The 18,275-nt window shown below is 46.8% G+C and overlaps 1 protein-coding gene across 4 annotated transcripts in view; it reads left to right on the top strand.

Annotated features, from left to right (window-relative positions):
• The window catches only part of Apba1 (amyloid beta precursor protein binding family A member 1), a 205,302-nt gene that overhangs the window by 172,435 nt on the left and 14,592 nt on the right, over positions 1–18,275 (top strand). For 2 of the 4 annotated variants that reach the window (XM_041661009.1, XM_041661008.1), the window contains exons 6-10: positions 9,888–9,923; positions 10,907–10,993; positions 11,988–12,173; positions 14,468–14,647; positions 16,888–17,100. In XM_041661009.1, the coding sequence (XP_041516943.1) occupies positions 9,888–9,923; positions 10,907–10,993; positions 11,988–12,173; positions 14,468–14,647; positions 16,888–17,100 (702 nt within the window). The remainder of the gene's footprint in view (positions 1–9,887; positions 9,924–10,906; positions 10,994–11,987; positions 12,174–14,467; positions 14,648–16,887; positions 17,101–18,275) is intronic. The other 2 variants (XM_041661010.1, XM_041661011.1) reach the window with 2 other exon arrangements.

Genomic DNA, 18,275 nt, shown 5'->3' with positions numbered 1-18,275 from the left:
AGTAGTGCCTCACAACTGGAGTGTGGAAAGGACCAAAGCTGCTTGCCTCATGGCAGCAGGAAAGCAGACAGGCAGAAGTGCTTGTCTGTGCTGCAAAACTAATCTACTAGTTTCTACCACATCAATCAAGACTAACCATTACAGCCAGGATGCTGACATGTGCCTGCTGTCGCCATGCTCAAGAGACTAAGATAAGAAGATCATAAGATAGAGGTTAGCCTGGGCTGCATCACAAGTCCTGTCTCTAAATGAAGAAATAAGGTAAAGCACCAGAGCCGCTGCCCACTCCAAGGATGCTGTGATGTTCTCTCATCCCTCTCATTGCTTCATTATCAAGAAGCTCTTGGTTGTACCTGCTGCTGGAGCTTCCATCTATCAGTCGGTCTTACGACAACTTCACTTGTAAAGCAAACAGTTGTCTCCTGAACTCGGAGCTGGGCTCCCCCTTAACTACCCGTAGTATGTGTAGTAAGCTGTGACTTTTAAGTCACCATGGCTATGTTAGGAATTAAGGCGTGTGACTCAGGATAGTGTGTGCATCAGCTCTCCACTGCTGTGATAGATACCTAAGATAAAGGAAAGGGGCTTATTTTGCTCACACTTCCACAAGTGTTAGCTCCTAGTCTCTTACCTACCTGTGTTGCTTTGGGCCAGTAGTGGTCCAATACAACCTTGGGAAGTCAATGGTAGAGGAGGTTGCTCACTTCATGGTGGCCAGGAAGCAAAGAGAAGGAAAGAGTGTGGGTCCTGATAACCCCTTCAAGGACATGCCCCCAATAACCTAACTTCCTCCCACTAGACTCATCTCCTAGGGTCCCACCATGTCCCAAAAGTGCAACAGGCTGACGACCAAACCCTTGCATATGGACCTTTGGGAGAAAATTCCAGATCCAAATCATAGCAGTTGGCCTAATTTCTTTCGTTTGCTTCACCCCAAAGAGATATATTAACACCAGGAACTTTCTTCATGGTTTCCCACCGCCCCCCTGGTCTTCTCCATCTTAATGCCAGCACAGCTCTTGAAATAATGCATTACTCTCTTAAAAAAAAGCTAGTTTCAAATGGAATCTTAATCCAGACTCTAAGGGTGCAGTTCTGCAAAGCACATAGCATTAACACCCTTGCGTGAGTGGTGCCACTAGCCTCCCCGATTCTAAACATACTGCAAAGACCTGCCACAGCTTGCCTGATGGCTTCCCAACAGAGAGGAACTAGCTCTGCAAGGTGTACCTGGGAATCTCTGACTATCACATATCACAGGGCCTTTCCTGGGCTGGCACCAAATACGTTTCACACTCTGAAACCATCCATTACAAAGCCACACATGACGATTGTATCAAAATACCAAGTTCTATGACAAGGGTTACTTAGGTATTCTTCCCAGAACAAAACAGAATTCTCACTCTAAGGGTCACTGGAGGCTTCCTGCAACAGAAAACTATAAGTGTTACCTTATAGATTCTACTAATCAAGTTCCCATAATCTGGCTTTATTTTGGGCCCCTTATTTATTCACCTCCTGGCAGCTTTAGACTCCCACATATGAGTATCTCGGTCTGTCCATTCCTCTTGTGGCACTTAAGAAGGGCCCAGATGGCACGGGCGGGGAGAGGCAGTGGTAAGCAACGCATCGTCTGGATAGGAAGCAGCACGCATGGCCACAGCAGCGTTCCTCACCAGCTACCCTGGCGCCCGCTGTGTCCTAAACTGCTTTCTTGCCTACATAATGGGGGCTGACAGTGTAGTTTTACCTTTAAGTCCACCTCCCTTGTGAAAAAGCAGACCCTTTACTCTGAATCTCCCAGCCAACCAGCACCCAGACATCCTCACAGCTCAGTTAAACCTAAAATTAGATGACACTTTCAAAAGAGGCAAGTAGCCAACTGATTATAAATATGTTTCAGACCTGCCCAGAGCAGAGTGGGCATCTGAAAACCATGTATTTATCCTTTACAAGTCAACTGGTGTCGTGTGAGGACTTCGCTGCAAAGCGGTAAAATTAGATGGTTACATCTCACTTCTAAGTATCACTTCCAATGTGCTTCTGCACACACTGGAAGGAACTGCTTGCCTGTCAATAAATATTTTCTACTCTGTGTCCCTTTTCTATCCTTCTAAATGCTTGTCAGAATGACACTATCCACAGCCTCTTCCTCTTTTAAGTAGAGACGACCATCTAGTCCATCCCACCTAGAAAGCAGCTGAGTTGGGGGCTATCCCAGACTTGTTGGCAGAGAGAGGAAGGCTATATCGTCCCAGACGTCCTGTGGGCTCCAGCGCACTGTCATAGGGTCCACCCATGCTCAGGAGAAACTACCCTCCAGAGAATGGATACTGTGTTCTTCCTACAGAGAGCCTGGCCTTTCCAGAACAAGTTTTTCTAGGTTACCTCAGCACAGGGGACACAGCAGAATCAGGAATTCCAGTGTCCACCCAGGAAGGAAGGAAAAAGAAAGCAATGCTAGGTGTTGATTTTCCAGTTTTGTAACGCCAAGCCAATGGTGATCTCTGGCTTGGCCCTTCCACTTGCTTACAGCAGGCTGGTTTCTTCCCTGATCTGACTTTATCTTCTCTCTCACTCTCCATGGGAACCTCCCTTTTGTTCCTCTCTTTCCTGTGCCTCTACAATATACAAGGCCAGAGGGGTGAGTGTTTTCTGATTTTTGTGGCTATCTGTCCAGCAGATGTCAGCCTGAAGCCAAAGCTTCCACTTTACCAGACACTCCTGATCTACTGGATGACGTCCAGTACGCGCAAAGCTAGGAGGGCCCGAGGCCCCACTCCAGGGCTGGCTCTCAGAAGCCAGCAGAGGGGAGTGCCACAGCTGGTGTTGTCACCCCACCTATCTACTTCCTGGTGTCCTCATACCTTGTCTGATAAGAAGTGCCGTAGGACTGGATAAAATCAGCATAGAGGGTAGGCTGTGGTTCCTTCAGTCTCTCCCTGTATGGTGTCTGAGCTAAAACAAAGACTTCAAGTCCCTTGTCGTTTCTAGGGCTGTCGTACCAGAGGCCCTTACTAGTAGCAGAGCTGTCATCAGTAGCTGAAACACATGGCTGAGAGGGTGGGCCCCATGGCCCCATGGCGAGATTAGCCAGACAGCATTCCGTACACTCTACTGTTGACACGGCACTGCCTAAACTGCTAATGGCAGCCTCAACTCGCATAACCAGCTAAGCTGCAGGCAGGCTACAGTACAGTGCCCAACTGGAAATAAAGCCAATGCCTGGCATACTGGACACTGACGTCCGACTCATTGTCAGGAGAAAACCGCTTAGAAGACCTCTGAAAGGAGTAGTGATCTGACCCACGAGATGCAGAAACCTCAGTGTAGGGGCACAAGTGTCTCTCTTCGGCAACAAATTCCAAAGAAGCCAGAATGGATGAAATGCCTGATAAAGAATTTTAAAATTGATATAAAGAAGCTCAGTGAGATACAAGAGGATATTTATAAAACATGAAATTAGGAAGACAAAGAAGGACAAGAATGAGAAACTCACCAGAGATCTTCAAGAACAATCAAATAGATATCTTGGAATGAAAGAGAATGTTTAACCAGAAAATATCAACAGACTTGATCAAGTGGAAGAAATAACATCTGAATTTGAAAACAGGTTTCCTAAATATCTCATTTAGACCAAACAAACCAACAACAAAAACAAGAACCCCACAGGAAGAAGGCGGAGGAGGGAAAGGGAAAAGAGAAAAGTGCACTCGGGATCTTTGCAAGCCACGGGTGGTTGTATATTGCCATAATCCCAGCATCCCTGTAATCTCCATACTGGGATGCTAATCAGGAGAACTGAGGACCGGAGGGCAGCCTGGACTACATAGCAAGACTGTCTCATACAAATTAAAGTGAAGAAAATCTTTATAACACTCTAAAGGGAATAAATCTCTCTATCATTGGTTAAGGACACAGAAAAATTATTCCATGACTTCTCTAATCTTTGGGAAGATATGATCATCCAGGTATAAGATCTAGAGAATGTCTAATATACCTAACCAGAAAAGATCTTCACCCCAGCATTATAGTCAAACTGTCAAAAGTCTAAGAAGTAATTTTATAGTCTTCAGGGGACAAAAACACCCAGTCACTTCTACCTTACACTCATTAAAATAGCAGGAGACACCTCATGTGGAGTCCTGCAGTCTGTGAAGGGGTGGAATAACACATTCCAAGTTCTGAAAAAAAAATCAACCAGAATTACTCTACTAAACAAGACTACCCCAGAAATGGAGAAAAAATAAGACCTCCCAAGATAACATGAGCAAAACTGATTTATGACCAGCAGCTCACTGGGGAAAACACTTGCCACACAGTGCAAAGACCCGAGTTTGGATCCTGAACAACCATGTAATTGTCTGTCTGTACCCCAGCACCAGGAAAGTGGAGACAGGTTTCTCAGGGCAAGCAGACTAGCTTGACTAGCTGAATCAGTGTGCTCTGGGTTCAGCTGAGAGGCCCTGCCTCAGTATATAGGGTGACTGAGGAAGCCTCTACCCTCCATCCTCACACACTACACAGATATATATGTGCATGCACCTGCCACATACCCATGAAAACATCAAAATGACAGGAAGACATCCTTACCTATCAATAATAGCCTCAGATGTGAATGGACTAAATTTTCCCATTAAAACTTAAGGGACTTGGTGAATGGATTTCAAAAAAAGACATGAGCCACCAGTACGCTGCATGCTAATAATTCACTTGACAAGTAATTACACAGAAACCAAAATGGGAAAGATGCAAAATGCAAAATGACACTCCAGGTGAAGGAGCCTGAAATAAGCAGCAATAACCATCTATAGGAATAGACATTGAGACAATAAGAAGAGAGAAAGGCAGTCGCCATGTGATAATGAAGGGTCAATAGTAAGGTATAATTATAAGTTAATGTGCACCTAATGTTATAGCATCCAGTTTCATAGACAAACATTATGACACGTGGAGAGAGGCTCCAATACGGAAATAGTGTGGAATTTCAACACTCCACTTGGTTAATGGATAGCTCATCCAGACCTCCTCCGAAAGTCAAATTAATACCATAATCAAGTTATAAATCCTATGACATTTATAGAATCATCCACCTCATAGTTACAGAGCACATTTTCCTCAGTTTAGGATTTCTCTGGAACAGATTATGAATTAAGTCACAAAGATAAAAACATTTAAATTATATGCTAGATCCTTTCTGATCACAATGATTGCTGAAACTAGAAACCAGTTAACAGGTGAACCAGACATAGGACAGCACAGGGCAGTGGATCACTGAGGAATTGAGAGGTGAATTAGTGCTTTTCTCAGATTGGCAGCTGGTAACTGCTAGAGGAGGGAAATCCTTCTTGGAGGGTACAGTGGCTACTTTTCTATTGCTGTAGTAAAACAACATGGCCAGGGCAACTTACCAAAGAGAGCATTTAATCAGTCCTACAGTCACAAAGAGTGTAGAGTCCAGGATGGTGACGGAAAGGCGTGGTGGCACTGAGAGCTCACATCTCAAACCCTAAGCAGGAGGCAGAGAGCACACTGAGGATGCCGTGAGTCTTTTGAAATCTCAGAGACTGTACCCAATGGCACACCACCTAATCCTTCCCAAATAGGTCTACCAACTGGTGACCAAGTACTCAAACATATGATCCTTTGGGGGCCATTTTATTCAAACTACCCAGGGAGTGTGGCTCCTGGTAGGTTTCCCATGCTCCAGGGCCCCACACCAGTGCACATATGGGCAGCACTAGTTAGACAGTAAGTTCAAAAAAACAAAAAACAAAAAAACAGTGAAAGACAAGCAGTTAGGAAGGGAAGCTACTGGGGAAAGGAGGGCATTGGTTACATCCCCATTGTACACATAGGTGGAATTCTCAACAAACAAATTATAATAGAAATAAATACAACACAACTGTGAGATGCATTAAATACCCTAAGGTTACATTTATGAGTGCCTACATTGAAAAAACAATAGAAACTTTGCAAACACCCTGTTAGGGTATCTCAAGGACTTAGAAAAGTAAAAACTAAACTAAGCCCAGAATAACAAAGACCAGAAATAAAACAATACAAAAGATCAGTGAAGCCAAGAGTCGGTTGTTTGCGAAGATAAATATGGAAACATAAGTGATTCAACAGAAAGTTAATGCATCAATAGGGATGATTTTGAAAAAGTATTGACAGATTAGAAAACCCCTGGGGACATAAAACATGTGACTAGAATAGCAAGTGATGGTCAGAACCCACCATACTCCAACGCCCTTCATATTATTTACACAGTAGCTCCCACCCATTCAAGCAAGGACTATCGGGACTATGGTGTGCGCCCTGCTACAGTCTTGCTGACAGTGCCTTAGAACGATTTGGGGCAGAGACCTTTGATGAGAGTCTGGTCCCGTGTTCTGATGTTCTGGGCCTGTGACTGAAGCCTATGCTAGCTCCCTTGTCATCCTTTCTCCCAGGATCCCATTTTATTCTCAGCAGAGGCACAGAGGCCGTGGGTGTCCACACACAGGGCGATGTCCTCATCTCCATCCTCACTCTTATCTGTGAGGCTGATGCAGCGACATCACAAATGCTGTCGAGGGAGTGTGTGCTGCGCACGTTTTTGTTCAGATCATTTGTTTCCATTTTTTAATCTGTCTTTACTAGTCTGTCCCAGAGTTCATGTTTTGCCATTCTTTTGTGACTTCTTTTAAATATCAAAAATTATAGTTTCATTGTAGCATCAAATGTTCTATCGCTGTTGGCTTTGTCTGAGTCATAACCCTTCCTGGCTTACTTGAGGAGATCAGTAGAGAGATTGCTGCTGGCACCCACAGGGCCTTTGCCTCATTCACTGCTCAGACTGGAGTGTAGGGACTACTCGGAGGTAGGTGTTATTAGCCCCATTTTATGGGAAGTCAAGGCATTCCAGAAGAAAAGCCTACCTAGCTGCACAAGGAAGAATAGACATAGGGCTAGATCACCTGGGTCTGAATCCCTGCTCTGCCACCTCACTGCTGTGTGACACTGGGCAGATTACCTAGCCTTCCTGTGCTTTGTTTTCCCTCTTTTGAATGTTTTACCATAGTCCCTTCCTCACAGGGCGCTGTGAGCTTTGAAGTGACCTGTGAAGGTTAGACGGCCCCTGGCATAGACCCATAAATCAAGAGATGCTAGCTGGGTAAAGAATAGGTAGGCAGCCAAGGCCCTCCCCACAGCGTGACCCACCTAAAGGGGCTGTCATTGGCAAGTGCCTGGTAACGCACTGAGACTGGAAGAGGAGAGGGACACAGTTCTTCTCCGGGTCCTGCCATCCTTGGTCTCTGGAGGTTTCTATCAGCCTCTTCCAATCTCTCATCCAGGCACTGGCTCGCTCATCTTTTCAATGTTGCATCTAAATGTTATTATTTGGCGCAGAATACTTAGAAATCTAAGTGATTTCAAGATGGTATTGCTCTGTCTGCATAAAATATCTTCAACTGTGTGAAAACCATGCTGAATACCTGTCCTGAAACTCAGTTTGTCTTCCTCATCTTTCTGTAGTTCCAGAAAAGAGAAGAAAACAATAGAACCTGGGGATTTTATTGGTGACAGTTGCCTAGAGTTGAAGAATTTTTTTGGGCTTTTAACACCAACAGGAGTAGGAATTCCTGGGCCATTTCATGTCATTTCAAGAGAGGCCGAGGAAAGATCCAAGAGGAGATGTTAGCAGGCAGATGAAAACTGACTCAGGTCAGAACGTCCAAGGAAGGCTGCTCACTCCACATGCATCTAAGTGGTGCATAACCACATCTGCCTAGGGCCTTGTCGGGTGCAGAAATACACCATTGACAGGGGTGGTTAGCAAAACACCTCCATGAATCTTCAGAGCAGACTGCTCACCTCAGACTTGTCACCGCCAGAAGAATGGCGGGGAAGCTGTGTGGGAGTGTGGCTGTCCTCTTTCCTGGGTACCAGCAATTAGCTATGTGCTATCTGAAGGGCTGACTCATCCAGTTTCCACTGTGGGATAATGCAAACAACACAGTTTAATCCCTAGTGAAATAGAAATGCATTGCTGAGAGCAAAGTTTTTCTACCAGGTAAGTACTAAGGAATTGAGAGAACAGCCTTACCCGCCCGCCCATCACAACAGCCCAGCCTTACCCACCCGCCCATCACAACAGCCCAGCCTTACCCACCTGCCCGCCCATCACAACAGCCCAGCCTTACCCACCTGCCCACCCATCACAACAGCCCAGCCTTACCCACCCGCCCATCACAACAGCCCAGCCTTACCCACCCGCCCACCCATCACAACAGCCCAGCCTTACCCACCCGCCCACCCATCACAACAGCCAAACCTTATCCACCCGCCCACCCATCACAACAGCCCAGCCTTACCCACCCACCCACCCCATCACAACAGCCAAACCTTATCCACCTACACCTGGTACAACTAGACAGCCTTACTCGCTGGCATTGTAGCTATCACAACACCTCAGCTTTCCCACCCTACACCCATCACAGCAGTGTAGCCTCACGCCCCCTCCAACCCATCACAATACCCAGCCTTACGCACCCATCAGAGTGACACAGCTTTCCCCACCCCGCAGCCATCTAAACACCTTCCACAGTTGGGCCCCTGCCTCACATTCACATAAACTGTAACATACAACTGAAGAACTGCACCTGCAAGTGTAGAGTATAGCTGTGCAGCGCAGACACAGACATAATGCCAGTGCTCTTTGCAGAGGTGTTTGTGTGTTCATTTATCTTTTAAAACAGTTCAGTGAGAGATCATTTTAATCCCTGTTTTACATAGAGAAACTAAGGCATAGAAGTGTTTAGTGGCTTGCTAAAAATCACATAGATAGTAGGTAGCAGAGCAGAGATTTGGATCTGAAAATCTTTTATTAACTATGCTATCTTTTAATTATAAGTACAAGAAGAAATATGTCCGTTTTCATTAGATACAAACTATATTTATCTTAGAAAATGTATAAGAGGAAATTATTGCTACAAATAAAGGGGGAGAATGATAGGATTAATTCAACAGGAAGACATAACACCCTCAATATATATATGCTCTATAACACAGCTACAAAACAGAGAAAGCACAGCTCTGGAACAGACACAATACAAAGACAAGTCGAGAGCCACAGCTGATGATTTAACACACCTTTGTCGGTAAGCTGCTAGAACAAGCAAGGCACATGCACAAACCCATTTGAGAGTTATCTTAACTGACGACTGAGAATTCTTACTTTACAGTGCTTATGGCACGTTCACCAGCATCAATCGTGCTAGATCATAATACTTAAGACTCAGCAACTCTCAAAAAGACTGAAATCATACATAATGTGTCCTCAGGCCACAGTAAAATTCATCTCGTAACTGATGCTAAGAGAAGAGCTAGAAAACATCCAAATATGTTGAAATCATTAGCGGAACGCTAATCGAGGGTTCAGAGAAGTCACAGCTGAAGTGCTGTAACGTGGCAGTGAAGACATTGCAGCACACAAAACAGCGATACAGCTAAAGCAGCCCGAGAGAGGGATCCAAAGCCTTTGTAGGAGAGGAAAGTTGGGACAGCTGTAGGTTTTTATCGGAAGCTGAGTGGAAATTCAGCAAGTCGCTCCCAAAAAACTTAACTAGAAATTAAAATGTAAGCTGAAATCAGTGAAATAACAAATCAGGTGTTCAATAAAAACAGAACCAAGAGGAGATTCTTTAAAATGGCAAATTACAGTGAAGCATAAGAAGTCCCTTCTCGCCCTTGTCCCCAGCACTCGCAGTAAGACTCTGTCCCCGTGAAGTGGGGTGTTGAAGCCCGTCTTCCTCCACACGCGCCTTACGCCCCTGAGCCGTGCTAGCGTGTCAGTTCCTCTTTTCTAACTATTCTCCTGTCTCTGTTTGTTCCATGCTAAGCAGACGGCCCAGAAATTAGCCAAAAGCAGGAAGAAGGTGCAGTACAAACAACTTCATCCCTTGGTGTTACGCCTGTCCTTTTCTTTTACGTTTTGCCTTTTTATGATTTCGTGTTTTTGTTTTCTGCATCCAGCAAGTTTTTTGTTCCAATTTCGTTTTGAATCGCTCCATAAGCCAGCCTTTCTCCAAACTTAGTTGCCTCAAGTGGCCATTTTCTGTTGCTCATTTGGTCATTTCACTTCAGAGGAACGACAGGGAGCAGATTGGAGATGCTAAATGAATCCTCTAGTGTGGAAGCTGCAGCCATTCAGGAGCAATGATGTGGCAGGGACCTGGGACTACCCAATTGCAGTACATTTGATTTGAGGATTTCTCAGATTGCTGGATGCAAAAACAGAAAACTCGCTAATAACCACACATGTGCAGGGTTCAGCCCTAAACAAGCCAGGCTGCCCTTTGGGATTGCAGAGCTTCTAGGTATTTGTAAATTACTCCGAGGATGTGAGGCATTGGGGGCTCTTTTGGAATGGGGTGGCTGCAGGAGCAGGCAGCTGCTTCTGTTGCTGTGGTGATGTGTGAACATGAAGACTCTCTTACCAGAACCGCATGCAGTGGCTTCATTTGTACCTACTACAGACCTTGCCCTCCGTCAGCTCTGACAGGGTAAACTGAGTGACCATTCCAAGGTCACTGTGAGTTACCTGCTCTTACTCTTTAACCCCCAAAACCCTTGCAGAAAGGGTCACTTGTCACCATGTCAGATTAATCTACTGCAGTGACTGCCACTGTAAGGCAGCAGCAGAGGGGACCCCACATTTCCCCTGTAACATAGAGATGCTAACTCTTGCCCATGTGTCCATCCTCTCTGTAGTACCTTCTGCTTTGGAAATTTAACCCTTGAGTCTGTGTTGCCGTTCTGGTGACTGTGTCTTGGTAACCCAGTGTGTGAGCTAACCTTTTCCCATGCCCCTGGGTTCAGGTAATATAATCAAACTTCTTTTGATGCACTTTCTTCCTAGGCTCCTGAAGGTGAATCTCAGCCAATGACTGAGGTGGATCTCTTCATTTCTACGCAGAGGATCAAAGTATTGAATGCAGATACACAGGTACCAGCTTGCTCCCACCTTTCTCAGGGGTAAAGGTCAGTGGGGTTATTCTAACATAGACTCCGCTGCCTCTAAAGTGGCTTTCCCGTGGTGTGGGACTGCTGTAACCTGTGTGCTGGATTCTGGAAACCTGACTGGGTGAATTAAGAAAGGAGGCACACACATACAGAACAGCTGGGATTGGTGGGCCAGGTGCTCTGATGCAGATGAACCAGTGGCAGCCTAGAAACTCAGTGTGTTTATTTTCTACATCTGAACAAGGAAGCAGCAGGAAGTCTCTTTAGGGGAGCAGTCCCAGGCTGTAAACACTGGGGAGGGCAAAGCTGGGTTCTACATTCTCTGCTCGTATTTTGTCAACATTGACACATGGACCAGGAGAAGGCTTTGGCAACCCCCTGGATCTGAGATGTTGGGATCTTTGATGGAGCTGTGCTCATGTCAGTGATACACATTCACTCGGGGCTTCAGTCAAAAACAAAGAACTTGGTTCACAAAAGGCTGATGCTAGGTAGGACTGTGGCTAATTTCTTCAAGCACAAAGGAAAATGCAGAATATGTGTGTTGTCACTCAAATGAGTTGTCTGGGAGGAGGGACTCACTAGCCTTAAGGAATTCTATTTAAAAAGTGTACAGCATACGTGTGTGTGTGCACGCGCACACGTGCACGCACGCGCGCGCGCGCGCACCCACAGCCACAGCCACACACACTGGCATTTAGATTTTATCTTTTCAGCTTCACCACCAGAGATTCTACAAGGTGTGAAATGTTTAATATTTCTTCTTTTTCTCCTGAACATATCTCCTCTTCTTCACTGGCCAAGGAAAATGCCTCAGGCCTGGGAGTTCAATTCAGAGGTCTGAGATCTGGCAGTGAGAGCGTTGTCCTATCCTACCCCAGCTGGGTTCCATCCTCAGCCTGTGTGAGGAAAGAAGATACCATCTCCTAAGCTCTTATGTCCTACATGCCACTCACCTGCCTGTCCCTCACCCCTAGGAGCCTATGATGGATCACCCCCTGAGGACCATTTCCTACATCGCAGACATTGGGAACATTGTCGTGCTGATGGCCCGCAGACGGATGCCCCGTTCCAACTCTCAAGAGAATGTGGAGGCTTCTCACCCATCCCAGGATGGAAAAAGACAGTACAAGATGATCTGCCATGTCTTTGAGTCTGAGGACGTAAGGCTGCCTTCCCCAACCTCCTCTGGGTGACCTCGATAGTCACTAGGTGGCCAGTTTCTCGGGACCTGAGTCAGTCTGGCTCATCATACAGTAAACATATCTATTGAGCACCTGCTGTATGCCAGGCACTGTTCTAGAACTGCAGATGTAGAGCGTTACTCTGTGCAGACTAAAGGGGTAGAAGATAGAGTAAATCAGACATGGGGAGTGCTTTGCTGAAATACAAGATGGGGTCAGTGCACAGAGGACAGGACTTGTTCGGGTAGGCTATTCGGCATAATACATTTTTTTCTTCAAGGAGGTGACATTTGTGCAGAGACTTGAATAAAATGAGAAATAGCAAGTGCAAAGGCCCTGAAGCAGGAGAGTGCCAAGTTTGCTTGGGGAGGAAGAGCCAGCAGCTTTGAAAGAGAGAGACCCAGATTGCCAGTCTAAGCAGGTCTTCATGGCACCAGAGTGTTTGCAGAGAAAAGTTCAGAGCTATATAGAACTGTCCTGCTATCACAGTTAGTGTCCCTGTTCCTCACAGCCCAAGGACGGGAGCATCACCCCCTAGGTCCAGACCTTATGAAAATGTTCCCTGGTCAGTAGCAGTCCAGGATTCCTGACCCCATTCTCACAGGAGGTGAGGTCAAATGAAGACAGATGTGATCACAGAGAGGCGCCCCTTCATCTACGATGGCTCTGCACGGCACTAGCTCCTGACCTCCCCAGGCACCGTCCCTTCTGGGACTTGCTTACCTAGCTGCAAGAAATTTCCTTCCTCAATAAGTGAGGAGGCCAAGGCAGACCAGGAAGCCAGGAGATGCTGACACTGATCTTCAAGCCTTAAGCAGCAATGTCTCTTCCTGACTCCCTTTGCACTGTGCTCTAGGGCTGTGGCAGGATGCAGCACAAGAGAAATAAGTGGGGCCGGGAAAGTTCATGAATAAAATTGTAGAATCTTTAGGCTCCTGATTCGGGCAGGCCAGAAAAGGCTCACCAGCCTGTAGGGTCCTCGTAGGACCCCTCCTACCTCCATCTAGCATAGAGTTTATAAGAAGGGCTTTCTTCCTCTATTTTTCAGCTCCACTAGAGAAGAGCAGAAAGATCCTAGTGACTTCAGTTTCATTATAATCTGGAGCAAGTGTATTGTTCCCTAGCTGAGGGATGGGCTGGGCTGGGCTGGGCTGGGGTCACCCCATGAACAAGCAGGTACAGGGTGTCTGTGTATGCACAAAGACCAAAAGAGGATGTTGGGTACATCCGCCCTCACTTTTCCACCTATGCCTCTGAGGCAGGGTCTCTGCCACAGTCAGGGGTTCACATTTTCTCACTTAGGCTGGAGGTCGGCAGGCTTTCTACCTCTGCCACCCTCTTGAAGCTGAAATTATAGGCATGCACAGCTTGCTACATTAATGGTAGAATTTTAGTCCAGTCCTCATGGTTATTCAGCAAGCACTCTTAGCCACTGAGCCATGTCTCCAATTCCCTTAATTTTCTACAAAATAATTTATAGCCATAAGTATAATGAAAAAGGAAAAGAGGTTCAGATAAAGTCATGATACTTTAAATGTGTGGACTTGGCCATTCCAAACAGTAGCATGAAGCAGCCAGAGGTTGGCATCTGCTTACTTAAGTTTTGCTGTGAGAACTGTACTGTATTTGATGCAATACTGTAGATACTCTCTACTGGGCATTTCGGAGGGTCAGGCAAGAATGCATACCTGTAAGCACAAGCAGAGTCTCCATGCGCCACTGACAGGGATGTGATCATTGACAACTCGTGCCATGGCCACAAATGACGTGGGTGATTTTGAAAGATGTGAAACTTACTTATAAAATCCCAAAGGACCAGCTTCCTTCACTTTGCATAGTATTATTCTTAAAATGTGCAGGGTAGCCAGGGCCACCCAATGAGTCCTTGAATTTAAACAGAAACCAGAATCTAGCCATGGATACAGTGATTAGAAAGAAACAGGTGTTAAATATAATCAATGTCCAGTGAGATATCCAAAAGTTATACCGGATGTAGAATGAATTTGCCATTGCATATTGTCCTTTTTATAGTAGGATGTCCAGTATCTCTGACTCCTGTCTACTGAGTACCAATGATTCCCTTATGGGTACAGTCATAAGAAACATACTGATTTTTGTTTTCAAATAGCTCCTGGTAGGCACTGGTGCCCTGATATAGAATGGCTGAGTGGCCTGCTATTTAGAACCCTCAAATGCCACAAGGAATCTTCCAGGGGCACATGTACCAGGAACTCCCCCATTCACTGCTGTCTTCCCCTATGCTGCCGCTATAGGCCCAGCTGATCGCACAGTCCATAGGGCAGGCATTCAGTGTGGCGTACCAGGAATTCCTCAGGGCCAATGGGATTAACCCGGAAGACCTCAGCCAGAAGGAGTACAGTGACCTGCTCAACACCCAGGACATGTACAACGATGACCTGATCCACTTCTCCAAGTCGGAAAACTGCAAAGATGTAGGTACTTCCCAGGACTTGTTCCCAGGCTGAGCCAGTGGGCTGGGGTCCTATCGGGTGGGGCAGCCCTGCTGTGGAAGGAGAGGCTAGAAACGGTGGTATTGGCAGGGCATTCTGTGGCTCCTCCCAGGGGACCCTGTCATCAAGTACTTTGGAAAACAAGGATAAATGATAGGCTGCACATCTCTACCCCTTGAGGGAATTCTATAGGTGTGGATACAGGGCCTGACCTCTGTCCTTACAAAGCCCATGATCTGGGAAAAGGACCTGAAAATGACCAGTGGTGTGCCAGCTCAAGCACTGATGAAAGACAGCTGCGCTTGGCAAAACAGAGATCACGTGATCATACGATAGGCACTCTCCCTCTGATGTTCCAGACTGAGCTCCGCAGGAGTGTCTGGAGGGAGACAGGGTCAACCAAGGTGGTCTGGAGTTGTAGGTCATTGCCATATTCAGGGGCAGCAGCGAGTGGAGGGGTAAGGAGCAGTAACAGAGTTCTGGGACATCAGGAAGGAGGTGACTCAATCCGAGCAGCAAGTAAACACAGGAGAAGAGAGACAGTGTGCCAATTTGAACATCCAGAAAGATTTTAGCCTCCAGATAAAAAGAACTTGGAATGAGAATGTGGGCTTTGGACCCGTTAGGTGTCTTGAGTCAGGCTCCTTGGATCACAGCCTAGAAGAGGATTCCTGATCAAGAGGTCCAATGGAAGCCTGCACTAAGAGCAAATGGGGAGTGGAGGGGGTACTGAGGAGGAGTATGGTCTTGCTGGCCATGACCTTCCTTCTGAAACACAGGGCAGGAGACCTGGAGGTAGGTGTACCCTCTGTCCCATACTGACCTGGAATGGGACTAGGGCTGCCATCGTAGCCCCAGAGGCTAGGCAGCTCCAGCAACAGACAGGAGTTGCCTTTCGGTTCTAGGCTGAAGTGTTGGTAAGCCTGAGTCCCAGGGGCTGGGAAGAAGGGCTGTGTTCACACCTCTCTCCTTGGCTCTCAAATGGCCTCTTCTCCTCATGTCCTTGTGTCACCTCCCAAGTGCCCAGAAGAGCAACAGTCACACTGGATCGGAGCACGCTCGAATGTCCTCAGTTTAGCTGGGTTGCTCAGTTTACCTTTGCTCCATGTGGAGGCACTAAGATTAGAACCGCAGCACAGGAATATAGATATGGGGAACACTCCAGTGTCCCACTCGGCTGTGGGAGATGCTTCAGGAAAGGGGCCCGCTGCTCCCTGAGCTGCTGGGAGGAGAGGGCAGCATCTACGACAGTAGCTTTGCTGGCTCCCAGTACATACACATCAGACTCCACCGGACACTTCCAAAAGGGTCTTTCTTTCCGTGGCCTCTTTGCACACCTCCATATATATAGGTGTCCAGTCCTACCACTTGCTTCTGCGCCAGCCACCCGAGGTCACAAACACACCCTGTATGTCTGGGATCTATTCTTCCTGTGTGCACCACAGCCTTTTGGCCATGGCAACTTCAGCATCAGTCCGTTTCCTCTCCTGCCTTGCCTCGTGCTTCGTGTATTTATCACTCCCAACTCTTGAATACTGGAAATACTTTGCAGAGCATTGTGGGATAAGAAAACCTGTGCATAGAACCCAAAATCCACTTGTGGATTAGTGTAACAGGCCACCAAAGCTCTCACTACATAGGACAACCGATGTTTTAAAACAGAAAAGCGTGGTGCCCCTTGTATTTGTGTGTGAGGCCACATTGGTCATATGAAATGAGGGTGAATTCCAGGGTCTAGATGGGGGATTGTGTGTGAAGTGGTTTCCTACAGACTCCAGATGCCACAGAGTGTAGAGAAGACAGGAACCCACCTGGACTGGCATCCTCCAAGAAGCATTGAAGAGCCATCCTAATTAGTCTTAATAATAAAAACCCAGAGTCAGATATCGAGGTAAAAGCTGAAAGACCTAAGAAGCAAAGGACCAGCTACAGTCACCTCTTACCTCTCCAACTGCTCAGACCAAAAGGGGGCCAAGCTCCTGCCTCCACCCCACCTTACCACTTCCTGTCTGTCTGTACAGACCTCCAGACTTCTATGGTTAACTCATGGCTAGCGCCACCCTCTGATCTCCAGGCAAGTTTTATTTGCCAGAACACAACATGCTACAACAAAGTATCTTTTCCCCTCAAGGGGGAGGGGGGGGCGAGGGGAGGGGACCAGCTCCAATACCTGTCCCGTACAGCTGCTGATAAGAGCTTGCTACATATTTTTCTTTTTCCAGGTTTTCATAGAGAAACAGAAAGGAGAAATCCTGGGAGTTGTGATTGTAGAGTCAGGCTGGGGATCCATTCTCCCCACTGTGATCATTGCCAACATGATGCACGGAGGCCCTGCCGAGAAGTCAGGGAAGCTGAACATAGGGGACCAGATCATGTCCATCAACGGCACCAGCCTGGTGGGCCTGCCCCTGTCCACCTGCCAGAGCATCATCAAGGTACCTAGGCGTGAGCAAACCTTGTCAGTTGCCATCCCGTCCTCAGTATGTGTGAACTTGTTTAGCCAGGCCCTGAGGAAGACCCAGCTACAGACGGTATGGACTTGTATTCAAGGCAGCTAACCCTCAAGTTACAGGTATAACCTTCTCCATAGGTCTGAGTCACAATGTATGAGGCTTACATAACACCTGCAACCAATCCAATGCCCATCATAGGTATAACTCATCAGTTACCTCAGCTCTTCCCACGTAACCCAGACTCAGCCCCAGCAGGATTTCCCTTAGCTCTGTAACCAAAATACTCCTTTATAGCCAACCAGATAAACGCATATGCAGAGGACCTAGGTCAGGCCCATGTAGATTCCCTGGTTGTCGGTTGCGTCTCTCTGAACCCCTGTGGGCCCAGATTAGTTGGTTCTATGGGTTTTCTTGTGGTTTCCTTTATCCCTCTGGCTTCTACAATTCTTCATCCTCCTCTTCCAGAGGACTCTCCAAGCTCTACCTAATATTTGGCTGTGGGTCTCTGCATCTGTTCCCATCAGTTGCTGGCTGTGGTAGTTTGAATGTTTTTATTCCCCGTAATCTCATAGGGGATGCACTATTAGGAGGTGTGGTTTTGCAGGAGAGGGTATGGCCTTGTTGGAGGAAGTGTGTCACTGTAAGGCTTCCTATACTCAGGATACCACCCAGTGTCTCATTCAACTTCCTGTGGCCTGCATAACAAGGTGTAGCCAGCACTACGTCTGTCTACATGCCGGCATGCTTCCCACCATGATGATAATGAACTGAACCTCTGAAACCCCAATTAAATATTTTCCTTTTAAGAGTTGCCGTGGCCATGGTGCCTCTTCACAATAGAAACACTAAGGCACTGGGGGAAGACACTCTGATGATAGTTGGGCGAGGCACTAGTCTATGAGAATAGCAGAATATCATTAGGAGCCATTTCATTGAGTTTTGTTTTTGCTGGTTGTGTTTAGTTCTATCCTAGGTCTCTGTGGTATCTCACCTCTGGTTCTCGGCCCTCAGGGTATAGGTCTCTAGCTGGGCCACTCATTAGTTGGTCATTCCCCCAATTCCTGTGCCATCTTTACACCCAGCACATTTTGTAGGCAGGACAAATTGTAGGATGAAGGGTTTGTGACCGGGCTGATGTCTCAGTCCCTCCCCTAGAA

This window comes from Microtus oregoni, unplaced genomic scaffold (assembly GCF_018167655.1).
Source record: "Microtus oregoni isolate MIOR12 unplaced genomic scaffold, Mior012 000012F_ref0000307, whole genome shotgun sequence".
Classification (NCBI taxonomy): Eukaryota; Metazoa; Chordata; class Mammalia; order Rodentia; family Cricetidae; genus Microtus; species Microtus oregoni.
This window is presented reverse-complemented; position numbering and strand designations above follow the sequence as displayed.